Source organism: Oncorhynchus kisutch, linkage group LG3 (genome assembly GCF_002021735.2).
Source record: "Oncorhynchus kisutch isolate 150728-3 linkage group LG3, Okis_V2, whole genome shotgun sequence".
NCBI lineage: Eukaryota > Metazoa > Chordata > Actinopteri > Salmoniformes > Salmonidae > Oncorhynchus > Oncorhynchus kisutch.
This window is the reverse complement of record NC_034176.2, coordinates 42,507,075-42,532,941: the sequence shown is the minus strand read 5'-3', so window position 1 is coordinate 42,532,941 and position 25,867 is coordinate 42,507,075. Positions and strand designations below refer to the sequence as shown.

General features: G+C 40.7%; 2 protein-coding genes across 2 annotated transcripts in view; both read left to right on the top strand.

Moving 5' to 3' along the window:
• LOC109883316 (protein Niban 2) overlaps positions 1-3,464 on the top strand; it is a 59,391-nt gene extending 55,927 nt beyond the window's left edge. The window contains exon 14 of the mRNA XM_020475341.2: positions 593-3,464. Coding sequence (XP_020330930.1) covers positions 593-1,908 — 1,316 coding nt within the window. The 3' untranslated portion in view covers positions 1,909-3,464. The remainder of the gene's footprint in view (positions 1-592) is intronic.
• Positions 3,465-4,617: 1,153 nt separating this feature from the next.
• Positions 4,618-25,867, top strand: part of npdc1b (neural proliferation, differentiation and control, 1b) — a 48,485-nt gene continuing 27,235 nt past the window's right edge. The window contains exon 1 of the mRNA XM_020465726.2: positions 4,618-5,009. Coding sequence (XP_020321315.2) covers positions 4,901-5,009 — 109 coding nt within the window. The 5' untranslated portion in view covers positions 4,618-4,900. The remainder of the gene's footprint in view (positions 5,010-25,867) is intronic.

The window sequence follows — 25,867 nt, the reverse complement described above, 5'->3', positions numbered from 1 at the left end:
TGTTTATTCATACTATGTCATGCATTTTCAGTGAATTTTGTGGAGTTGTTTTCCCTCTCCGTTCAGACAAATTTACCATTTAAGTCGCTTGCATTTCTGCCCATAAGATAGTGTGAAAGTACCAGGTTTCTCCCACTAGATGCTGCTGTTCATGCTGTTACTTTTATCAATTTTGCTGGTCACTTGTGTTTTAAGTGTGTGTGTGTGGGGGGGGGGGGGGTCTGAACGTTCTGATTAAGGCCTTGTTTTTCGGCTTGGTCAATAAGAAATGCAGAGGCCATGAAATCGGGGTTTGGGCATTATATTTAATGTATATTATATGAATCCTGTAAATTGAAATTGCCTATTTGTGTGCAATCAATTAGCTTAATTAATTTCTCAGAATTCCAAATGTCTTTCAACAAAATAATATTGAAGTACATATAATGTAAAAACAAATAATCCAACTACAGAAACCATTTCACAACAATCTGAGATGGTGGGTGTCATTAATTTCTGAAATTAAATGGAACGAACCTCCGGTGTACAATGTCTTAATGACCTTTCTCTCTCTTTCTCTCTTTCTATCCTTTCTTTCTTCCTCCCTGTGTAGCTGTGAAGGAGGCAGCAGTCCAGAGGAGACACAACCTGTACAGGGACAGCATTGTATTGACCAGCAGTGACCCCAACCTGCACCTGCTGGGTGACAACCCTGCCATTGATTGGGCTGGGGAGTACGGGACAGGACCAGAGGAAGGACAGGGACAAGATGAGGTAGAGGGGGAAGAGACTGGTGATAGTGGGGAGGCCCATAGGAGGCGCAGGATGAAGCAGGTGGTCTCTATGATCCAGCTGGATGGCTCCCCCATCCTGGTCAACGAGTCCTGCCTCGAGGTACCCAGTGTGGATGGCATCCCTGAGGAGAGGGAGGGAGAGGGGGAGGACCAGGACGCTCCATCGTCTCCAGAGATCGTCCACCAGGATCCAGTCAAAGTTAATGCAACCACTCCAAAACAAAAGAAGAAAGCCCCTCCACCTCCTGTCCAGCCAGAGAACAGTCCATCCCCTGCCCTAACGAACGGCTCCGTCCTGAAAGGAGGAGAGTCTGTGACGATCGTGAGTGTGGCCCCAGAGGTGCAGACCAAAATCTCAGAGGATGTGACCCAGGAAGCTGAGCGTGAGGAGAAGTACCTAGAGATTGAGAGCTCCTTACAGGACTCAGAGAACACAGCATCAGCCATCGAGAGTGCCATACAGGAGATAGAGAATGCTGTGCAGGAAGAGGACAGCGAGCCAGGCGTGGAGGTGGCTGCAGTTTCACAGGAGACCGCAGCAGAAGTGTCCCCCTCAAGCCAGGAGGTTAGAAGTGTACCCTCAAGCAAAGAGAAGGAATCTCTGAAAACAGTTCCGGAAGAGGCTTCGGCACCAGCAGCTCTAACCCAAGGGGATACGTCTCCTAGTTCAGAGGCGGTATCTTCCCTACCCTCAACACAGACGGAAGCAGTAGCAGTAACACCCATAGCACAAGAGGAGATCCCCATACCAACAGCCCTGGACACAGAGCCCCAAGTGCCTGCACCCACACAAACAGAAATTCCTGCAGCCACAACAACAGCCCTGGAGAAAGTCCCTGTCCCTACACCAATGCCAGAGGAGTCGGAGAGCACAGAGAGCACTTCAAATGTCCAGAGAGCAAATCCACAACCCACGGTGGATTTGAACTCCCTGCCCCCTCCACCTCCACATGACGACAGTGGCTTCCAGTCTCCCACCAGTGAGGCGGTGGAGAAGGCTGCCCCCAGTACAGAGGAGCCAGAGGCAGCAGAGGTGATCCCTGAGGCAGGGGGAGAGGGAGTGACTGTGTCCCAGGAGGGAGCAGCAGCGCAGAAGAAGGACTCAGAGAAGGCAGACTGCCCCAGTGTGGAATGAGTCATTGTTTGGGCTGTATTCTGGTGTCAATATGGAATTTGTTTTTTTTACCAAGACTGGGATATTATACACAATTAATCTCACAATAGCATAGACAATTTCATCAATGGAAATAGTTTGTATACAGTAGTTTTGCCAATAATTTTACCGCTTAGTTTTCGTTCAAGATGATTCTCTTAATAACAGTTACTTTTTTTCACCATTATTATCCACCTCTACCAAATCATCAGTCTGTATGTACATTGATCGGGGTTCAGGTGCAACTTCAATGCCTGTATATGTTGTTTTCCTATTGTGTCTATATTTTGACAGATTACGTCCACATTCCAGTTGATAGCATGTGCATTGTGGCTTGAGTGCCAGATGTTTGTGCGCTCATGCCAACTCTCACTGTCACTCATTGTCGTAACAAAACAAAAAAAACATGGCTTGGCAATGGCAGCTTTGGAATTAGAAAGGCCACAAACTGATCTGGAACCAGATTAGGGACTCACCCCATTGTCCTTTTTTAAAAAAGGAAATTAATATGAAATTAACTCACACACTTCAGGTGTTCTTGGTGGGGTATATAACATTCAATATCATCATTGATTTGTCCTCTATGATCTACACAACTGCTCAACCACTTGAATTGGCTTTACCCTGAATCCAAAAGCTGTCAAGGATCTGACTTATCTAGTTTGTGTTCAATTGTATTTAGAGTGGACCATGACAACATGAGCAAAGCTACAGTATAGCTAGCCATGGCTAAATTCAAAATCACAGAGTATTTATTCCAATAGGTTCAACGACTGATATATGTCCATTGTTGTCATCTTATTGGTGTTCTTTCATTGTCACTTTCGTACAGTTGCTCTCTACTCTGAAGTTTCCTGTCAGTTTTTGATACTCTTTTTCTATCAGAGTAATTCCAATACTTTTATAATTGTGTATCAACCTCCAATAATATTCTTCTGACGTGTATTTATTGAGATATGTTGAAAAGGTGTCTGGGAAGCAAGCAATTTGTGCAAGCAATTCTGTAGTAACAGTGCCTTTTATGAAATACTAGAAAACATCTCATTCAAAGTACTTTTTATTTTCTATTTCAAATTGAAATGACAATCCGTCAAACATATTGATGTGTTAACTGTTCTGTTATCGCAAGACATGGAAAGCAAAGGCAACCGAGTAATGGTATTTGATATGTTGTCTTTAATATTTGACAAATTCTTATTGACTTGAATACCTCAGTTAAAACATTGAGCTATTCCCAACAGAGAAAGCATCTGTACATACTGTATTTAATGCTATGTTGACTTCATACGTTTTTGACCCTTTTCATTGTCATATAGTCTTTCCACAGATGCTCGTCTTAGCAGCTGTGACACGTTTTTATTTTTTACTTTCTCTTCAGTGCCTTCATTGATACACATAATATGATCTCAATTATTTGTATTTATTGTGTATTGCACTCTGCATTTACGTCCCTGTCCCGCATCCCTTTTGATGCCTGTACTTTTAGATTTATTTTACTCAACAGGACTGTTACTGATAATAAATCATTGTTGATTCAATATGTTTGTATGTTTTTCCTTTGGAACACAAAAGGTTTGTTAAAGGGGCAGTCTGGGATTTGAAAAACGACGTGGATATCTTGCCACTTTTTTTTGTTTGTTAAACATCTCAGGGATGGGACTGGATATTTGAACTACTCTCAAATTTTGAAAATGGATGGACCATCAATGATTTAGCAGTATTTAGTCTTGCATTCACATTGACTGTCATATTTCCATCTGGGCACAATCTACAGTTAGTCTGAAGCAAGACTTGCTACTACGCCTTGCATCGTTGCACCTTCCAGAATAGGACAATGTCGTAGCCTGCCGTAGATTAATTGTGGTTTAAAAATGTTGTCTTGGGAAATGCCAAATGTATAGACCAGGGGAACACAACTCTTAACCTAGGAGGTCCAGAGCCTGCTGGTTTTCTGTTCTACCTGAAAATTAATTGCAAAATTAATTGCACACCTTGTGTCACAGGTCTAAATCAGTCACTGACTAGAGGGGAACAATTAAAAAATGCAGTGGAACTGGCTTTGAGTTTGAGGGGTACAGACTAGAGCCCTCAAATTCACTTCTGGACCTGAAAGCCAGTTCCACTGTGTGTGTTTTTTCCTCTACTGATTTAGACCTGGGACACCAGGTGGGTGCCGTCAATTATCAGAACAGAACCAGCAGGCTCTGGACCGGACCTCGTAGGAGTTGAATACCCCTGCTCTACAAACTATAGGCCTACTACAAATTTATAATATGTATAACCCACATTAAGTATTGATCTTCCACAAACCAAACACTCGAAAAACGATAATATTTCAAGAGATATTGGTTCAGCCACATAATTAAACAATGTTTTGTATCTCTTTTCCAGACTTAATTGATCTATTTCAGCCTTTTATTATGTAACCTTGGTGTCATGTCATATTATGTATGAATCATCAGTGTGCACTTATACAGATTATTTGAATCCTTTAATAAAATAGCAAAGGGCTTTTTATGAACACATTTCTCTCAGAACCGGGGAGGCACTAGAGGCACTATAGTCCATTAAAATGCACCTGCTTCGGGAATGTGGCTTGTATTTGCGGCTGTGCGTACGGTAAAGCTGATTAGGCGCGCATCGTGACGACATCTACGTAACTCTCTCACGACGCTATAGAAACTCTGTGACAGACAGCAGCCCTGCCCTCACTCGTTTCTTCAACCGTCACACATAAAGCGACATAATGGGATCCTGCGCAAAACACACAGCAGACGAAATCGTTGACCAGCGCTCTATTACCGAATCTGGTTCTTGCAACTGAGCGCCTTTTCTACCTCGCATTCTGACTACATATTTACAAAAGCTGAGCACCTTTCCAAAGCTTCTTTCTGTTCTAAGGGGATGGGGGAATGATCAACCCCGACTCCCCATCTCCAGCTCAGTTGTATCAGTTGTAAGAGCGCTTTGCAGTATGCCATCCCCGAGAAGAGGTGTCGATCACCGACCGAGAACCGCCGCCACGCTTCTAACCCAGGTTGCTGTCTTTGCATCCTTCGTTGCTATGAGCGCATGCATGCCAGGTAAGAACAGCTCTTTTAATATTTAAGTCTGCGTGTTGTGCGCACATTTATGAAAGTTGATCCCGATGTGGATGATGTCATATGCTGTCAATGTAAACATATTAATGCGCAGGTGTTACCGCGTTCCCTACAAAAGGTAACATATGGTAGGACTCTAGGCCTACACAAACTCAACAAATGGATTAAATACTATTAATTTCTGATCATAGGCTTTTTTAGATTTGAAAAAGGGATATTTTAATTGGAATATATAAAGTATGTTTATATGTAGAACAAACATGCCTCTCTGAAATATAGAGTAAGGAATCATATCAGTTATTCAAGGTATGTATATGCAATGCTCTAGAATATTTGGCAACTGATCACCATTGTGATTGTTCTGGTCATTTCCAAGTAAAAGGACCCATGACCATGTCATATTGGGTGTCAATGAAAGCTAAGAGTCTACTGTATCTCTCACACATATTATAATTTTTTATTAAGGTTTGTCAACCATTTTCCACCCAAAACATTTGGAATAAGCTAAAGCGTTTATTTCTGTTCAAACAGATGGAAAGGGGGTCTTAGACAACATCTACCATCATATGTCTTAAAAGGTATTAGAAATACGTCAAAACACTCTTAATTAAATCAAAGACCCCTGCCAACTAATTCCAGCACTTAGTGTGTTCAGAAAGTATTCAGACCCCTTGACTTTTTTCCACATTTTGTTATGTTAGATCTTTTTTTAATCTACACACAATACCCCATAATGACAACGTGACTTTGTTTAACTCAGTACTTTGTTGAAGCACCTTTGGCAGCGATTACAGCCTCCTTGGGTATGATGCTACAAGCTTGGCACACCTGTATTTGGGGAGTTTCTTCCATTCTTCTCTGCAGATCCTCATGCTCTCAGGTTGGATGAGGAGCGTCACTGCACAGCTATTTTCAGGTCTCTCCAGATATGTTCGATCGGGCTCTGGCTGGGCCACTGAAGGACATTCAGAGACTTTTCCCGAAGCCACTCCTGCGTTTCCTTGGCTGTGTGCTTAGGGTTGTTGTCCTGTTGGAAGGTGAACCTTAACCCCAGTCTGAGGTCCTGCGAGCTCTGGAGCAGGTTTTCATCAAGGATCTCTCTGTACTTTGCTCCGTTCATCTTTCCCCCGATCCTGACTAGTCTAGGAGTCTGTCTCTGGAAAAACATCCTCACAAGCATGAGGCTGCCACCACCATCCTTCACCGTAGGGATAGTGCAGGTTTCTTCCAGATGTGAAGCTTGGCATTCAGGCCAAAGATTTCAATGTTTCATCAAACCAGAGAATCATGTTTCTCATGGTCGGAGAGTCCTTTCGTTGCCTCCAAGCAAGCTGTCATGTGGCTTCCGTCTGCTCACTTTACCATAAAAGCCTGATTGGTGGAGTGCTGCAGAGATGGTTGTCCTTCTGGAAAGTTCTCCCATCTCCACAAAGGAGCTCTGTCAATGACCATCCGGGATCTTGGTTACCTCCTAGACCAAGGCCCTTCTCCCCGATTGCTCAGTTTGGCTGGGTGCATCAGCTCTAGGAAGAGTGTTGGTGGTTCCAAACTTCTTCCATTTAGGAATGGAGGAGGCCACTGTTCTTGGGGACCTTCAATGCTGCAGACATTTTTTTTGGTACCCTTCCCCAGATCTGTCCCTTGAGACAATCCTGTCTCTGAGATATACGGACAATTTCTTTGACCTCATGGCTTGGTTTTTGCTCTCACCTGCACTGTTAACTGTGGGTTGCCTTTCCAAATCATGTTCAATCAATTGAATTTACCCCAGGTGGACTCCAATCAAGTTGTAGAAACATCTCAAGGATGATCAATGGAAACAGGATGCACCTGTTTCGAGTCCTATCGCAAAGGGTCTGAATAATTATGTAAATAAGGTATTTCCGTGTTTTTATGATTGAGGCCACTGTGTTCTTGGGAACCTTCAATGCTACATACATATTATATATATACATATTGGATGCACCTGAGCTAAATTTTGAGTCTTCTAGCAAAGGGGCTGAATACTTATGTAAATGTCATTTTATTTTAATGCGTTTTCAGAAATCTGTTATCACTTTGTCATTATGGGTTATTATGTGTAGATTGAGGAAAAACAACATTTATTTAATCCATTTTACAATAAAGCTGTAACAAAATGTGGGAAAAGTGAAGGGATCTGAATACTTTCCAAATGCACAATACTGCTATTGTATTGTGAAATCTTGGGTCGATACATTTAATTAAGGTTATAGAAAGGTGAATGGCTAATAAATTAACAATACAATGTACATAGATTATTACACTGTATTACTTGTAAGTTATGTACAATGCAAATACTTCAAGGAATTCATTATCATGAGGTGTCCCTCAGGCTATGGCATATGCATATCTGGCAGTAATATTTGTGGGTTTTTTTTCCCCCATCCAAAATAATTCCCACCTTTTTTTATATTAGTAAATGCACAGAAGTTAGGAATTGATTGAGATATTTTATTGAAAAAATATGATCTTATTTGGGAGTATTTCTCACAGTAGAGGAGAAAGTGCATCTGTCTCTACTAGAGGTCAACCGATTATGATTTTTTTAAACGCCGATACCGATTATTGGAGGCCCAAAAAAGCCGATACCGATTAATCGGCCTTTAAAATTTTGTATATATATATTTTTTTTGGGGTTGTTGTTGTCATAATGACAATTACAATAATACTGAATGAACACTTATTTTAACTTAATATAATACATCAATAAAATCAATTTAGCCTCAAATAAATAATGAAACATGTTCGATTTGGTTTAAATAATGCAGAAACAAAGTTTTGGAGAAGAAAGTAAAAGTGCAATATGTGCCATGTAAGACAGCTAACGTTTAAGTTCCTTGCTCAGAACATGAGATCATATGAAAGCGAGTCTTCAAATATCCCAGGTAAGAAGTTTTAGGTTGTAGTTATTATAGGACTATTTCTCTCTCTACCATTTGTATTTCATTAACCTTTGACTATTGGATGTTCTTATAGGCACTTTAGTATTGCCAGTGTAACAGTATAGCTTCCGTCCCTCTCCTCGCTCCTACCTGGGCTCGAACCAGGAACACAACGACAACAGCCACCCTCGAAGCAGCGTTACCCATGCAGAGCAAGGGGAACAACCACTCCAAGTCTCAGAGCGAGTGACGTTTGAAATGTTGTTAGCGCGCACCCCGCTAACTAGCTAGCCATTTCACATCGGTTACACCAGCCTAATCTTGGGAGTTGATAGGTTTGAAGTCATAAACAGCTGCTGGCAAAAGCATGGAAGTGCTGTTTGAATGAATGCTTACGAGCCTGCTGCTGCCTACCATCGCTCAGTCAGACTGCTCTATCAAATCATAGGCTTAGTTATAATATGATAACACACAGAAATACAAGCCATAGGTCATTAATATGGTAGAATCTGGAAACTATCTTCTCGAAAACAAGATTATTCTTTCAGTGAAATTCTGAACCGTTCCATATTTTATCTAACGAGTGGCATCCATAAGTCTAAATATTCCTGTTACATTGAAGGTTGTGCAATGTTATGTCATAATTACGTAAAATTCTGGCAAATTAGCCGGTCCAAACTGTTGCATATACACTGACTCTGCGTGCAATGAACGCAAGAGAAGTGACACAATTTCACCTGGTAAATATTGCCTGCTAACCTGGGTTTCTTTTAGCTAAATATGCAGGTTTAAAAATACATACTTCTGTGTATTGATTTTAATTAAGGCATTGATGTTTATGGTTAGGTGCACATTGGAGCAATGATACGCACCGCATCGATTATATGCAACGCAGGACACGCTAGATAACTACACATGGTTGATGATATTACTAGTTTAACTAGTGATTATGATTGATTGTTTTTTATAAGATACTTTTAATGGTAGCAAGCAACTTACCTTGGCTTACTGCATTTGAGTAACAGGCAGTCTCCTCGTGGAGTGCAATGTAATCAGGTGGTTAGAGCGTTGGACTAGTTAACTGTAAGGTTGCAAGATTGAATCCCTCGAGCTGACAAGGTAAAAATCTGTCGTTCTGCCCCTGAACAAGGCAGTTAACCCACCGTTCCTAGGACGTCATTGAAAATAAGAATGTGTTCTTAACTAACTTGCCTAGTTAAATAAAGATTAAAGAGGGTTGTAAAAAGAAGAGAAAAATTGGCCAAATCGGTGTACAAAAATACCAATTTCCGATTGTTATGAACACTTGAAATCGGTCCTCATTAATCGGTCAACCTCTAGTCTCTACCTCCCCTGGCTGCAGGGTCCACAGACACTCTTTGGTTAGCCCTGTCTTTTTGTCTCTCCCTTTTTCTTTAGCTAAGTGGTGGTCACTGAGCCAGTATTTGGTCAGGATCAGTCTCTGTCTTGTATCTCTGACATAGTAGAGATATTCTGCCAATTTGTATTACCTTTTGATTGCCAAATAGCAATTTAGTTTATTCTGTGTTTTTGTTTCATCTTCACAATTTGTCAAGTAGGTTTTCATTTTTGTAACAATTTGCTGAATTTCCTTGTTTGTATAATAGGGTTGTTTAGTGTTTTTAACCACTGACATAGGGGACTCTTTTCAGGGTTCAGCTCTTGGGCTTCCAGTGCTTTGAATTGTAAGAATGTTTTGGGGCTTAATCTGAAATTATGCCAAAATGTTTGTCCTTTTCTTTTATATTTACAATTTAAAGGTAATCGTCCGAGTTCCGCTCTGCATGCATTATTTGGTACTTTCTTTTGGATATTTAGGATAATTCTGTATGTGGATTTTCTAAGCTCATAATTGTAATTACAGGTTGGACCCCAAACCTCACTTCCATATAGTGCAATTGGTAAAATTACACTATTGAATATTTTGCACCAGATTTGGATTTGAATATCTATTTTTGAGAAATGTCTTTTTATGGAGTTAAATTGTTTGCAGGCTTTTTCTTTTAGTGCATTAACTGCTAGACTAAATCCACCAGAGGCACTGATTTTTAGTCCCAGGTAGTTGTACAATTGGGCATATTCAACCATGGTATTTCCTCATTTGAAGGAGTGTCTGCTGCTCTGATTCCTGGCCTTTTCCTGGAAAACCACAACTTTGGTTTTCTGTAAGTTGATGCTGTATTCCCAAATAAAGTTAAGTTGTTCCTGTAGACCTTGCTCTGTTGGTGACAGTAGGACAAAGTCATCTGCATAGAGCAGGAATCTGACCTCATCTTTGAGGGTGTGTCCAGGGGCTGTAGATCGGTCCAACATCACTGCTAGTTCGTTGATATACATGTTGGACTTAAACTGCACCCTTGTCTCACCCCTCGCCCTTGTGCAAAAAACTCTATAGTTTTATTGTTCATTTTAATGCTACATGTGTTGATCAAGTAAATAGATTTTATGATGTCATATACTTCACCCCCAATGCCACTTTGGAGGGTTTTGTAATATTATCCATTATGCCATATGGAATCAAAAGCATTCTTAAAATCAGCAAAACTCAGAGACATGCAATGAACTTAGAAGCAACACCACAAATACTCTATAGATTGTGTCGTAGAATTACAACATTGTTAATCACATTACTCTTATATTAGAATGTAATCCTATATTAGTACTCACACTGTCTGTTTTTCTTAGAGGCAACACAATAGGATTGTTAGAACTTTCATGTGTCTGTGAGAAGGGAGAGAAGCCTGAGATTTAACACTGACAAGTAGATTCACGATGGCTTGGTGATAACCTAAAGACTGCATTACATTCCAAACCATGATTAGTGTCTGTGTTCCTGTCTGTCGGTAACAGGGAGAACCAACCACCTGTTTATTTAAGGAAAGGATTTAGTATTCTAGGTTGCATTAGTATTTTTGTGTAAGCAAGCAGTAAATAAACTAGACATATTTTCCGCAATGTAAATCTGGATGTCTGTTGCATGAGAGCACAATCTACCTTTTTTGTATAATTTCAACATATCTGTTCTTCATCACAAGGACTCAGGAAGACTATAAAGAGTTGTAACCGAATCCTGTTTACACCATTGGGTGGTTGTTAACGTTCCATTACTGCAGTAATTACTAATAAAGTTTGTTTTTGAAGAACTCTAAGTCTCTCCTTTGATTAGAATAATTCCACGACAATTGCTACACAAAAATAAATTTTACTGTACTATATAACATAATGAGCACAGATCTGTGTCAATTCATGTTTAACCCAATCAAATAGAGTGCATTCTGTGAAGATGATGATTTTCTATGCCATTCATGGTATGGCATGATCTCGCTCCTCAGAACAGAAGCAGAGAACATGTTGTGCTCTGAGTTTCCACTCCGATTTCCAGGATCGTTTTGTGTTTTCATTTCGCCTGCTTTATTGGAGTGCAGGACTGTTAACAGTGCTTCTCACCACCTTGATTAGTTCATTTCATCCCTGTTTCCCTGGCCCGGGCACAGGAGAGGTGATAACATAACATCTGTGATATGAAAAGGGTTGCAGTGAGTGCAAGTGCGCGGCATAGCCCTGCCACTGGTCTTAGTGCTGCTGTGTTTGACGGGCAACATGAACCTGGATTTACTGATGTGAGCTCTTAAGCACCGGAATCAATGAGTTGGGGTGTGTCCCAAATTGCACCCTATTCCCTTTATAGTGTGCTACTTTTGACCAGGGCTCATAGGGAGAATGTATTGTGTGGTGTGCTGCAAAGTACACTTTATAATTCGGGATTCCCCCTATAGCTAGCTAACTATAGCTAACTTTAGCTAATAGCTAGCCCTCTAGCTATGCGTCGATGGAGGCACAGTGGGGCTGCTCATGTCGTGGCCCTATGGGTGAATGAATGTCTGGCTAGGTGGCAATAGAGTACCACAGTATGAGTTGTCATAACCATAAAACCTAGCAGTCAAGCAACTAAATGGTTCCAATTGTTTTTCCATCATACATTTTTCCCAAAGGGGATTTTTCAAACATTTAAAATTAGCGCTGTGTTTTGTGTAGGCTTACCCTGGCGTGAAGTTTTGTTAACATTGTAAATCTCTCTAGGACAAGGTGACTTTTATTTGCCTGTATTTACCCCCCCCCAAATTAAATGCTAATTAACTGTTAATCTGGCTATCATAAAGCACCACAAATTCCATGATGATCTGGATGAGACTGCCAAATCAAGGCAAGGGTAAGAATCTCTGGATAAAATATGTTAGCTAAATTTAGTATGAATAAATACATTTATTTAAATTGACAATTCTTGTGCAAGTTTTAAATAGCAAAGGTATCAGCTAAAAATGTTGTGCAGGAGGTTGCAGGGATTTGTAGTCTTGCATGATGTCTACTTCGATGCTGATTAGCGTTTACGGAATCTCAGGGTAACTAGAACCGACTATATTAAAGTCACCTTGTCTGAGAGAGATTTACATGGTTATCAAAACATCACGCCAGCCCTTATTTTAAGTGTTTCAAAAATTTGCTATGGGAAAATGAATGGTGGAAAAAAGATTGGAACAATTTCCCTGTTTTGACTGCTAGGTTTTCTGGGTATTATGACACCTCCACTGTGGGGCTCTATACTGTAAAACAAAACACTTTGTTTGGACTGTGTAGAGCAGGGCTCTCTAACCCTGTTCCCATGTTGCGATTACTTAGTGCGCTGGCTACCTGACTGACTAACTACCCATTTTATGTCATTGTTACTGTAGCCTGCACAACTTACTTTTTTTCACAGCTGTCACATCCTGTTGTGCTCCAGAGCAGTTAGTTTTGTTTGTCAAAAAAAAAAAATCCTAAATACATCGGCTCTCATTTGCCGATGTTTCTTGGGGATCCTGAATGGTTTTGTGATACTCTCAACTCATCATGTGGTACAGTATCAAACACATTCATAACTGTTTTATAACACCTCAAATGTCACTTTACTTACGGTGCCTGTGCACACACTATAACTGCATATGACATGGTTATGCCGCCCATCATTCAATTCAATGCAATAATGTGACAGAGTTTGGTAAATTATATAAGGATGTTATAACATCTGGTATGTAGAAACGTATGTAAAGTAGCATGTAATACTGACAAGTTGTCATGCAGACTGTGTAATAGCAGTTGTTTTTAACAGTTGACATTCTCTTTTGGAATCAACCTGGGTATGTGTGAGCTGGATAGAAGGGATGAGAGCTGGCTCCTGTTAAAGCTGTAGAATTGAGAACCTGATTTAGGACTGTGTGGAAACAAGAGAAATGGAGCTGTACAGTATACTGCTCCTAAAGGATATCTGCTGGGCTGGCACTCCTGTCCTGAACACACTGACTAACCATATGGCAGCATTATGTTAGGACTGTAGAGGAGATAACTACAGTTGTATAGTATTCAGCTCCTAAAAGAGATGTGCTGTGCTGGCACTCCTGTCCTGAACACACTTTCACCTTTATGGCTAAATGTCCCCCAAAAAATGTTTTTGTTGAGAGAAGTCATTTAGGGCATTCTGTTTTTGAGTGAAGCGTTTTCAGACCATTGGGAAGCTTTGTCCCTGTGCCTTGTCATTTTGGCAGAGAGGGACCCTATTGTTAATTTTAATGTAGATATGTGGGTTTGTTTCTCCAGTCTTTTGGATAGAAAACAGCTCTGGCATCACACAAAGTGTAGACATTCCGTTGAGTCCCAAATGGAAACATATTCCCTATAGAGTGTACTACTTTTGAACAGTGCCCATAGAGCACTGTATAGCGTCTAGGATGCCATTTAGGATGCAGCTTCTGACTGTTCAAGGAAACCAGAGGTTATGTCTAGCTCTTGGAAAAGATTGCCACTTGGAATACCAGAGCACAATTTTAAAAGGCTCTCAATGATAATTGATAATTAGAGGATTGTCATTTTAAAGTGTAGGAAACGCTCATAATAAATGCATGACCGTCTGTATCGATTGCTTTGTCGCAGTAGAGATGTCAAATTTGTTGTATTGCTGCTGCCCCAAGAGTAGGGGAGGAGGGAGGGAGAGTTGAATTAAAAGGTTCTGCCTAGGTTTTATTAGAAGCTGTGGAGCGTAACTGTGACAACCCGACCAGGGCAGGTCTTTTCCTTCTCCCGAAGGCGTTGGTTTTCTGGTGGCTGAATGTAGTTTCTTCATATCACCTTCCTCTTCTCGTCTCACCCAATCTGACGTCTGTAGAGGTCTGTGCCTGATTCTCAAGCGTATGGACTTGATGTTAGACGGGCACAGTTAAGGCCTTTTTCACAGTATGTGAACTAAGATCTGATTTAAACATGAAGAAACCTTAATTTTTTTTCTTTCTAGGTATTGTCTGGTCGACCATGTGCTTTTTGTATGGAAGTGACTGACGTCACATGGTGAACTAACTGCTCCCTGTCAGCAGCTTTCAGATCTTATCGTGTCACAAAAGACAACGCTCCATACGGTGGGTCCAAAAACGTGGCTGCGTGCCCCCAAGTAGGCTCGTCAGACTATGCTGGCTCGAAGATTAATCCTGTCAACGTGTCAGTGAGATGTTTAGTCCTTCTGCTGATGTGGTGTGTGCTGCTGGCACTGGGAGGACCAGCTTAGACTGCCTTTCTCCCAGCCTTCTCTTCCTCTCCAATTATATGTCTCTCATTCTCTTGGTCTCTCGCTTTCTTGCTCTCTTTCTTCCTCTCGCTCTCTCTCTTCTGTTTTTGAGTCATTCCTCTTTCATGCTATCTCTTATTGTCAATAACATCTCTGGTGCCGTAGGTACATTTTCAAGAACTTCTCTCTCAATGCTCATAAGAGTATTCTCTCTCTCGCTCTCAACCCTTTGTTACTCTTGAACCATCTAGGACAGGGGTGGTTTGAGTAAATCATTATTTTATGTTAAAAGATCCCTTTTTTCTCAGGGGAGAAACTATCTCAATCGACATGGCAATGACTCAAACTAAATCAAAACTGTGTATAAATGATCATGGACCTACAGTTAGTCTCTCTACTCTGTCCAGCTTGCTAACAGTTATCGAAACTAAAGCAAATTTTGACAGTGAAGTACTGCCCTCCGGGGCAAAATGAGTTTGACAAAATGAGTTTTTACCCTAATCTAGGGTAACTAACTGCCTGGCTTTATAAATCATCAATGTATCTACAGAAATACAGTGCATTCTGAAAGTTTTCAAAGCCACTCCTTTCCACATTTTCTCCCATTCCTCCAGAGGAGAGGTCATGTGGTCTGTTGAGACAAAAATATAGTTTTTTTGGTCTAAACTCCACTCGCAGTGTTTGGAGGAGGAAGAAGGATGAGTACAACCCCAAGACCCTATCCCAACCGTGAAGCATGGAGGTGGAAACATCATTCTTTGGGGATGCTTTTCTGCAAAGGGGACAGGACGACTGCACCGTATTGAGGGGAGGATGGATGGGGCCATGTATCACGAGATCTTGGCCAACAACCTCCTTCCCTCAGTAAGAGCATTGAAGATGGGTCGTGGCTGGGTCTTCCAGAATGACAACGACCCGAAACACACAGCCAGGGCAACTAAGGAGTGGCTCCGTAAGAAGCATCTCAAGGTCTTGGAGTGGCCTAGCCAGTCTCCAGACCTGAACTCAGTAGAACATATTTGGAAGGAGCTGAAAGTCCGTATTGCCCAGCGACAGCCCCGAAACCTGAAAGATCTGGAGAAGGTCTGTATGGAGGAGTGGGTCAAAATCCCTGCTGCAGTGTGTGCAAACCTGGTCAAGAACTACAGGAAATGTATGATCTCTGTAATTGCAAACAAAGGTTTCTGTGCCAAATATTAAGTTCTGCTTTTCTGATGTATCAAATACTTATGTCATGCAATAAAATGCAAATTAATTACTTAAAAATCATACAATGTGATTTTCTGTATTTTTGTTTTAGATTCCGTCTCTCACAGTTGAAGTGTACCTATGATAAAAATGACAGACCTCTACATGCTTTGTAAGTAGGAAAACCTGCAAAATCAGCAGTGTATCAAATACTTGTACAATGTACAGCAGTATAAATATTATAATCCAGTATGTAAATAAATATATATGTAGGGTTTAAACTAGAGGTCGACCGATTAATCGGAATGGCCAATTTTAATTAGGGCCGAGTTCAAGTTTTCATAACAATCGGAAATCTGTCATTTTGGACACCGGTTTTGCCAATAAAAAAAAAAAAGATATATATATATATATATATATAATATTTATTTATTTGAATTCTTGTAATTTTTTGTTGTTGTACACCTTTATTTAACTAGGCAAGTCAGTTAAGACCACATTCTTACTTTCAATGACGGCCTAGGAATGGTGGGTTAACTGCCTTGTTCAGGGGCAGAATGACAGATTTTTACCTTTTCAGCTCAGGGATTCAATCTTACAACCTTACGGTTAACTAGTCCAACGCTCTAACCACCTGCCTCAGGAGGAGCCCGCCTGTTACGCGAGGTAAGTTGCTAGCCAGCATTAAACTTATCTTATAAAAAACAATCAATCATAATCACTAGTTAACTACATATGGTTGATGATATTACTAGTTTATCTAGCGTGTCCTGCGTTGCATATAATCGATGCAGTGCGTATTCGCAAAAAAGGACTGTCGTTGCTCCAACGTGTTCCTAACCATAAACATCAATGCCTTTCTTAAAATCAATACACAGACGTATGTATTTTTAAACCTGCATATTTAGCTAAAAGAAATCCAGGTTAGCAGGCAATATTAACTAGGTGAAATTGTGTCACTTCTCTTGCGTTCATTGCACGCAGAGTCAGAGTATATGCAACAGTTTGGGCCACCTGGCTCATTGTGAACTAATTTTCGAGCCCAGGTAGCGGCGAGGAGAGGGATGGAAGCTATACTGTTACACTGGCAATACTAAAGTGCCTATAAGAACATCCAATAGTCAAAGGTATATGAAGTAGAAATCGTATAGAGAGAAATAGTCCTATAATTCCTATAATAACTACAACCTAAAACTTCTTATGTTATCGAACCCACAAATGCTGATGCTCCATATACGGCTGACAGGGAGGAGGTGAGGACCCTCGGAGTGTTCAACGTCATTAAAACAAAAGAGATGATTCTGGACTACAGGAAACAGCAGAAGGAGCACCCCCCCCCCCACATCCACATCGATGGGACAGTAGTGTAGAAGGTGGAAAGTTGTTTTTTAAGTTCCTCGGTGCACACATCACAGACAAACTGAAATGGTCCACCCACACAGACAGCGTGGTGAAAAAGGCACAACAGCTTTGGCTTGTCAGCTAAAACAAACTTTTACAGATGCACAATTGAGAGCATCCTGTTGGGCTGTATCACCGTCTGGTACGGCAATTGCACTGCCCTCAACCGCAAGGCTCTCCAGAGGTTGGTGTGGTCTGCACAACACATCACCGGGGACAAACTTCCTGCACTCCAGGATACCTACAGCACCCGATGTCACAGGAAGGCCAAAAAAATCAAAGACAACAACCACCCGAGCCACTGCCTGTTCACCTTGCTGTCATCCAGAAGGCGAGGTCAGAACAGGTGCATCAAAGCTGGGACCAAGAGACTGAAGAACAGCTTCTATCTCAAGGCCATCAGACTGTTAAACACCATCACTAACATAGAGGCTGCTGCCAACATAGACTCAAATCTCTGGCCATTTAAATAAATGGACTTAATAAAGATGTCAGTTTAAATTACGTCACTTTATGTAATGTTTACATATCCTACATTACTCATCTCATATGTATATACTGTGTTCTTTACCATCTACTGCATCTTGTCTATGCCGCACTCCATCGCTCATCCATATATTTATATGTACATATTCTATTCACCCCTTTAAATGTGTGTGTATAAGGTAGTTGTTGTGAATTTGTTAGATTACTCGTTAGATATTACTGCATAGTCAGAACTATGCACAAGTATTTCGCTACACTTGCATTATCTGCTAACCATGTGTATGTGACCAATGAAATTTGATTTGATACTAAACTAGTCTAAAGAAGGCCAGTTTTATTGCTTCTTTAATCAGCACAACCGTTTTCAGCTGTGCTAACATAATTGCAAAAGGGTTTTCTAATGATCAATTAGCCTTTTTAAAATAAATGATAAACTTGGATTAGCTAACACAACGTGCCATTGGAAAACAGGAGTGATGGTTGCTGATAAATGGGCCTCTGTACGCCTATGTAGATATTCCATAAAAAAATCTGTCGTTTCCAGCTACACTAGTCATTTACAATATTAACAATGTCTACACTGTATTTCTGATCAATTTCATGTTATTTTAATGGACAAAAAATGTGCTTTTCTTTTACAAAACAAGGACATTTCTAAGTGACCCCAAACTTTTGAACGGTATGGTAGGTATTCCTCTTGTCCAAGTGGGATAGGGCAGTGCAATGGCGATTGTGTGGTCTGTGGATCTGTTGGGGTGGTATGCAAATTGTAGTGGGTGTTGGGTGAGGTGGAGGTGGAGGTAAAAATGATTCTTAACTAGCCTCTTAAAGCACTTCATGATGACAGAAGTGAGTGCCAAGGGGCGATAGTCATTTAGTTCAGTTACATTTTGCTTTCTTGGATACAGGAACAATAGTGGACATTTTAAAGCAAATGGGGACAACGGACTGGGATAAGGAGAGATTTGGATATGTCCACAAACACTCCAGCCAGCTGGTCTGCACATGCTCCAAGGACGTGGCTTGGGATACCGTCTGGGCTGGCAGCCTTGCGAGGGTTAACACGCTTAAATGGCTTACTCGCGTCAGCCACGGAGATCGGGAGCACACAGTCCTCGTGACAGGAGCCCACATCGGCGGCTCTGTGTTTTCCTCGACGCGGGTGAAGAAGGTGTTTAGCTTGTCCCGGAGAGAGGCGTCGGTGTCCACATCGTGGCAGGCTTTCCCTTTATTTTACCCGAGTGCCTGGAGTACCTGCCACGTTTCTCATGTCTGAGCTGTTGAATTGGGACTCCACTTTGTCCATGTAATGTCATTTTGGCTTAAGGAGGTCGTAGCTGGTCTGTTTGTACATGTCCATGTTCTCAGTCACCCTGCCATGGTTCCATGCGGTGGTTCGCGCTTTCAGTTTTGCACAAATTTTGTTATCCAAACCAAAAACCGTGGATAGATAAGTTCTAATCGTCACAGTAGGAACAACATCCTCTATGCATTTCCTGATGAACCTAGTCACTGAGTCATAGTATATTTCGATACTATTCCCAAAAGTGACCAGTCCCCCTGATTTAAAAACAATGTTGAACCATAGATTCCGACTGGTCAGACCAACGTTGAACAGTGTTTACCACGGCTGCCTCATGCTTAAGTTTCTGCCTATAGGCGGGGAGAAGCAGGATGTAGGCTTGATCTCATTTGGTGGAAGGGAGGGCCGGGAAGGGCCTTGTAGCCATCCTGGAAGCAAGAGAAACAATGGTCAAGAGTCTTCTCTCCGTGTGTAGCAGAGAACATGTGTTGATAGAATTTCGGGAGCTTTATCCTCAGATTTCTTTTATTAAAGTCGCCAGCTACAATAAATGCTGCCTCGGGATTTGTGGTTTCCAGTTTGCACAAAATCCAGTGTAGTTTTTGGAGACGTCGTGGTATCAGCTCGGGGGTAATATACACCACAGTGACAATAACCAAAGATAATTATCTCTGGAGGTAATGCGGTCACCATTCTAGATCGGGAGAACAAAAGGACTTGAGTTCCTGTACGTTACCACAATCGCTTGGGGGGAAAAACGCCCCTTTTCAACAAAAAAACAAAAAAAAAAAAAAAAAAAAGCATTTCATTAATTAACTATGAAGTGTAAACAATAGCCACTTATTTCCCTTCATAGTTTGTTTGCCTAAGCATGCCCATCAACTACATACCATTTTTCTTCTGCAAACATTGCTTTTTTGTGTCATCAATTTGACAGGAAGGGCTAGTCACCCCACGTTACCCTGTATTTCTAGGAGTACTTAAAAAATAAAAATAAATCACTAAGAGGACACTTGACATGTCTAATACCATCTTCGCTCTTGATTTCTCCTTTTGTTTTCTGAAGAGGAATAAACCAAAGTACTTTGAATCAGAAGACTATTCTCGAAATATACTTACTTTACGCAACAAAGATTTTCCATTGCAGTGTTCCATTCCCATAAATGCTCATATCATATGAAGGTAATTGCATTTACACGTCCTCAAATTAAGGTTGAGGGATCATTTCTAATAATATAGCCACTCAGGCACTGGAATAGAAGCCTAACTCATTCCCGGCCGCTGTCAAACAACACTGATCAATGGTAATCATTTGAATCCATTCTATTTTAGTCAGTCTCTTCATCATTTAAAGCAGGGATATTAGTGTATAGAATAAATCATTAATCAGCCTAAACTGTATTCTGTATCACCTGAATCTGTTTGATTTAACATTTTAATGTTGATCAGTAAATCAACATTGCAGTAACCAGATGGACATTATATTATATTTTTGTTTTCAGTACCAGAAACATAAGGGTACTACTAATGTTTATCCATACTAATTATTTTAAGTGCGTGTCAGTTTGCATGCGCAGTCTGGATTAACGGAGGTAACATAATGTGAAATGCATTAAGGACAGAATAAACTTGTTTTTGTCATATCTTTACACATTTCTGCCTAAAAACCATTTATCTGCTCTCCTGTGACATTCGGCACAGATAAACAAGGACATAAGAAGTTCACCTTGCATGTGGATTACCAGGTCAATCCAGTTCAGTGATTGCCATATGCAAGGTAGACTTGTTGTGTCCTTGTATAGCTGTGCAGAATGTCACAGGGGAGAAAATTAATTTAAGGATTAGGTTGTGTGGAAAGGAAATATCTGCCAGGCAGCTGAGGATATCTATAATACAACAGACTGGGGGGTCTCAATGACCTTCAATGGTTCACATGGGTTCACACCTGTAGGTTCTCTCAGGGGAGATCACACTCACAACTGGACATTGTTGTAATGGAAATATTCAATATCTACCATAGAAATAATTACATTTGTATTACACATGTACAGTACTTCAGACCTAACAATACTTCAGACCTAATCTTGTCCCCAGCTGGCTTTCCCTTTATGTGGTAGAAATTGAGCTTTGGGACGAGGTTACTTCAGACTCTACCAGGGATCATCAACTAAATTCAGCTACCGGGTGATTCCTTTTTTTTTTTGTCGGTGGACTGGAACTTGACTACAAATAATTATTACACTGCAAATTGACCACAAGAAGCCCAAACAGATGTATTTGACTAAAACATAGTAATTTCAAACCTTGCTTATATTTGTATACGATCACATCTCTCTATGTGTGGGAATACTTGGGAACAGATTTTCACTATTCAAATACATTTTATTGGTCACACACATTTAGCAGATGTTATTGTGGGTGTAGCAAAATGCTTGTATTTTAAGTAAAATCACTTTGTATTTTTGTTTTGTTTTTGTATTCCATGTCCAACAATGAAAATGCAAAAAAAAAAAAATGCAACAACTTCAAAGATTTTACTGAGTTACAGTTAATGAAAGCCATTCAGTATCTGGTGCGACCACCATTTGCATCATGCAGCGCAATACTTCTCCTTCACGTTGAGTTGATCAGGCTGTTGATTGTGGATGTTGTCCCACTCCTCTTCAATGGCTGTTGGAGGCAGTTTATGGGAGAGAAATTAACATAATCTCTGGCAACAGCTCTGGTAGACATTCCTGCAGTCAGAAAGCTAATTGCACACGCCCTCAACTTGAGACCGCTTTGGTGTTGTGTGACAAAACTGCACATTCTAGAGTGGAATTCTATTGTCCCCAGTACAAGGTGCACATGTGTGACGATCATGCCGTTTAATCAGCTTCTTGATATGCCACACCTGTCAGGTGGGTGGATTATTTTGAAATGCTCACTAACAGGGATGTAAACAGCTTTTTGTGTTTATCGAAGATTTCCTTGATATTTTATTTCAGCTCATGAAAATGGGACCAACAAATGACTTGTTTATTTTATAAACGGGGGGGGGGGGGGTCAAATTAAACCAGTTGGGGGACCCTGCCCTACAGTATAGCTTGCTCACTTACAAAACACCATGAACAATTCTATGTAATACACTTGAGACCATGGTCACTAGACACAGAGGGCAAGCAGTTGCCTATTTCAGGCAGAGAACATTTTGAGGAAAAGTGACATATTATTAGAGCATTGAGCTGCAGTATGACTCATAACTTTTAGCTGTTTGAATCCCAGATTGCCACTTCAACTGGCCACCAGATTGTTGGAAATTGCATCTGGAGATGACTAATTTGCATTCGTTTCAGGTGCAAACATTTCTCTGTCTCAAATGTATTGTGTCCTGCTATCAATATGGAAAAGATCACTAATATATGCATAACTGGCTTGTCATTCCACCCATATGCCATCGACCAGAGCTAGAAGGGAGCCAGTCTGAAAAAGGGAAATCTGTGATTTTCAATTCAATACATAATGAAATTTTACTCATTTCATATGACAAGACAGGAGACAAGGAGTGAGGCTTTTTCTCTTACTGTGTGAATAGAAAAGTAAAGCAGATTATCATGGCTCAACTCTATAGCCGGATTTTTAAACTCAACGATTTACAATTGGAGTTGAGCGGCGACTAGTGTGGACTGACTGGAGCACCCACGTCACATCAAATCAAATCAAATTTATTTATATAGCCCTTCGTACATCAGCTGATATCTCAAAGTGCTGTACAGAAACCCAGCCTAAAACCCCAAACAGCAAGCAATGCAGGTGTAGAAGCACGGTGGCTAGGAAAAACTCCCTAGAAAGGCCAATACCTAGGAAGAAACCTAGAGAGGAACCAGGCTATGTGGGGTGGCCAGTCCTCTTCTGGCTGTGCCGGGTGGAGATTATAACAGAACATGGCCAAGATGTTCAAATGTTCATAAATGACCAGCATGGTCGAATAATAATAAGGCAGAACAGTTGAAACTGGAGCAGCAGCACAGTCAGGTGGAAGTTGAAACTGGAGCAGCAGCATGGCCAGGTGGACTGGGGACAGCAAGGAGTCATCATGTCAGGTAGTCCTGGGGCATGGTCCTAGGGCTCAGGTCAGTTGAAACTGGAACAGCATAAAATGGCATTTCTTAAAATTAAAAACACAATTGATTTCAGCACCCACAGAATAGCCTGCAATTACGCACAACATTGTTCTGCATCATAAATCATGTGGAGATTAGTCGGCTACTATATGGGACTATTGAGCTCCACATTGGACGCGTTATAATACCCATAAAACCTAGCGGTCAAAGACTGAAATGGTTCCAATTGTTTTTCCACCATTTTATTTTATTTATTGTGGATTTTAGAAACACTTCAAATAAGGGCTGTGTTTCGTGTAAGCTTACCTTGGTGTGATGTTTTGATATCCATGTAAATGTCTCTCTGACAATGTGGCTTTTATCAATATATTCGGCTATTTACTCTGATTCAAAAATGCAAATTAGCATCAAAGTAGACGACATACAAGACTACAAATCCCTGCAAGCTCCTGCACTTCATCTCTAGCTGACACTTTAGCTGTCATGTAGCTAGCTAGTTACCTTGATCCAAAACAAAAGATATATTGAACATTTTAACGTTACTCTTCCATATTTTATTTAACTAATTTGTTTTTATTCATCCTTTTGGTCTTGTACAGAAGACTATCCTAGTAGCAGTCAGATACTTATAATGTGCCATGAATAGTAGGCTAGTTTTTGCAAAGCAGCAATATAAGTAGTGAGCTACCTACCTAGGTGATATTAGCAACATACCTTCATTTTACCAGATCCTTTTCTCCTTCAGCCGGTGGAGGTCTTGATTTAATGCCTTATCATTTCTGACAACTATATGAACAAGGGGAAATCTCTTTCAATTCGTGGTAATAGAATGGACTGCTGTATTAAAGCAATTCCGAAGTAAATTGTTGACATGTCCTGTTGCAGATTTTAAGCCAGTTTAACACACAACACATCTATCCCCAATCATAAATGAATAAGCATATTTATTTGAGAAAAATGCACCTGGTCACCCATCGATCAGGTCAAACACCTGAACTCCAACAATTGTTTTTAAAGAAATCAAAATGATAAACAATACATACTCACCGGCCAGTTTTAGGTACGCCATCCATTCTTGAAAATGGGCCGCACCTACAGACAGTGAGTCATGGCTTGTTATATGATTATTTAAAAAATGTTTTATTTCACCTTTTATTTAACCAGGTAGGCTAGTTGAGAACAAGTTCTCATTTATAACTGCGACCTGGCCAAAATAAAGCAAAGCAGTGCGACACAAACAACAACACAGAGTTACACATGGAATAAACAAACATACAGTCAATAATACAATCGAGAAAGTCTATATACAGTGTGTGCAAGTGAGATAGGATAAGGGGGGGTGAGGCAATAAATGGGCCATAGTGGCAATTATTACAGTATGGCAAATTAAACACTGGGGTGATAGATGTGCAGAAGATGAGTGTGCAAGTAGTAGTACTGGGGTGCAAAGGAGCAAAATGAATAAATACAGTATGGGGATGAAGTAGTTGGATGGGCTATTTACAGATTGGCTATGTGCAGTGATCTGTGAGCTGCTCTGACAGCTGGTGCTTAAAGCTAGGGAGGGAGATATGAGTCTCCAGCTTCAGTGATTTTTGCAGTTCTTTCCAGTCATTGGCAGCAGAGAACTGGAAGGAAAGGCAGCCAAAGGAGAAATTGGCTTTGGGTGTGACCAGTGAAATATACCTGCTGGAGAGTGTGCTGCGGGTGGGTGCTTCTATGGTGAACAGTGAGCTAAGGTGGGGCTTTACCTAGCAACGGCTTATAGATTACCTGGAGTCAGTGGGTTTGGCGACGGATATGAAGGCCAGCCAACGAGAGCATACAGGTCGCAGTGGTGGGTAGTATATCGGGCTTTGGGGGCAAAACGGATGGCACTGTGATAGACTGTTGCAGGAATTAAATTCCTCTGTTTTAATACCCAATTAAAATTAAACACTCTGTCAATTCATAAGGATTTGTATGACCCTTATTTTATAAAAATGGACAGAGCCCAGTCTTAAAGTCAAACAGCAGCTTTTATTCACGAGAGTACTGCTCCTTACACATTTTACCACAGGTTATAAACTGAAAATGACGTCAGCATTTTCTAAATGTTCCGTCTCTTCTTGACACTGGTAGAAAGGCTCTATAGTTCTCAGGCTTTCCCACCTCGCCTAGAGCCAAGGTCAGCCAGTGTAGATAAGCATTCTAGCCAGTCTGGCGATATAGTTCATTCATTTCTACCAAGGAACAGACAGTCATTGTTCTAATTCTTGATTATATTTACACACATTATATTCAGTACTAGGATTAAAAAGAAAATTCATACATATACAGTAACATAATAGTATTCTGATTAGTACATATACAGTAACATAATAGTATTCTGATTAGTCAGTCCTGATTGATAAAAATCCCCTTAACATAGACTGCATCCAATTTGCTGAGTAGAGTGTTGGAGGCTATTTTGTAAATGACATCGCCAAAGTCCAGGTTGGGCAGGATAGTCAGTTTTACGAGGGTATGTTTGGCAGCATAAGTGAAGGATGCTTTGTTGCGAAATAGGAAGCCGATTTCTAGATTTAATTTTGGATTGGAGATGCTTAATATGAGTCTGGAAGGAGAGTTTGAAGTCTAACCAGACACATGGGTATTTGTAGTTGTCCACATATTCTAAGTCAGAACAGTCCAAAGTAGTGATGCTGGACGGGCGGGCAGGTGCTTGTCGCGATCGATTGAAGAGCTTTCATTTAGTTTTACTTGCATTTAAGAGAAGTTGGAGGTCACGGAAGGAGAGTTGTATGGCATTTAAGCTCTCTGGAGGTTAATTAAACCGTGTCCAAAGAAAGGCCAGAAGTATACAG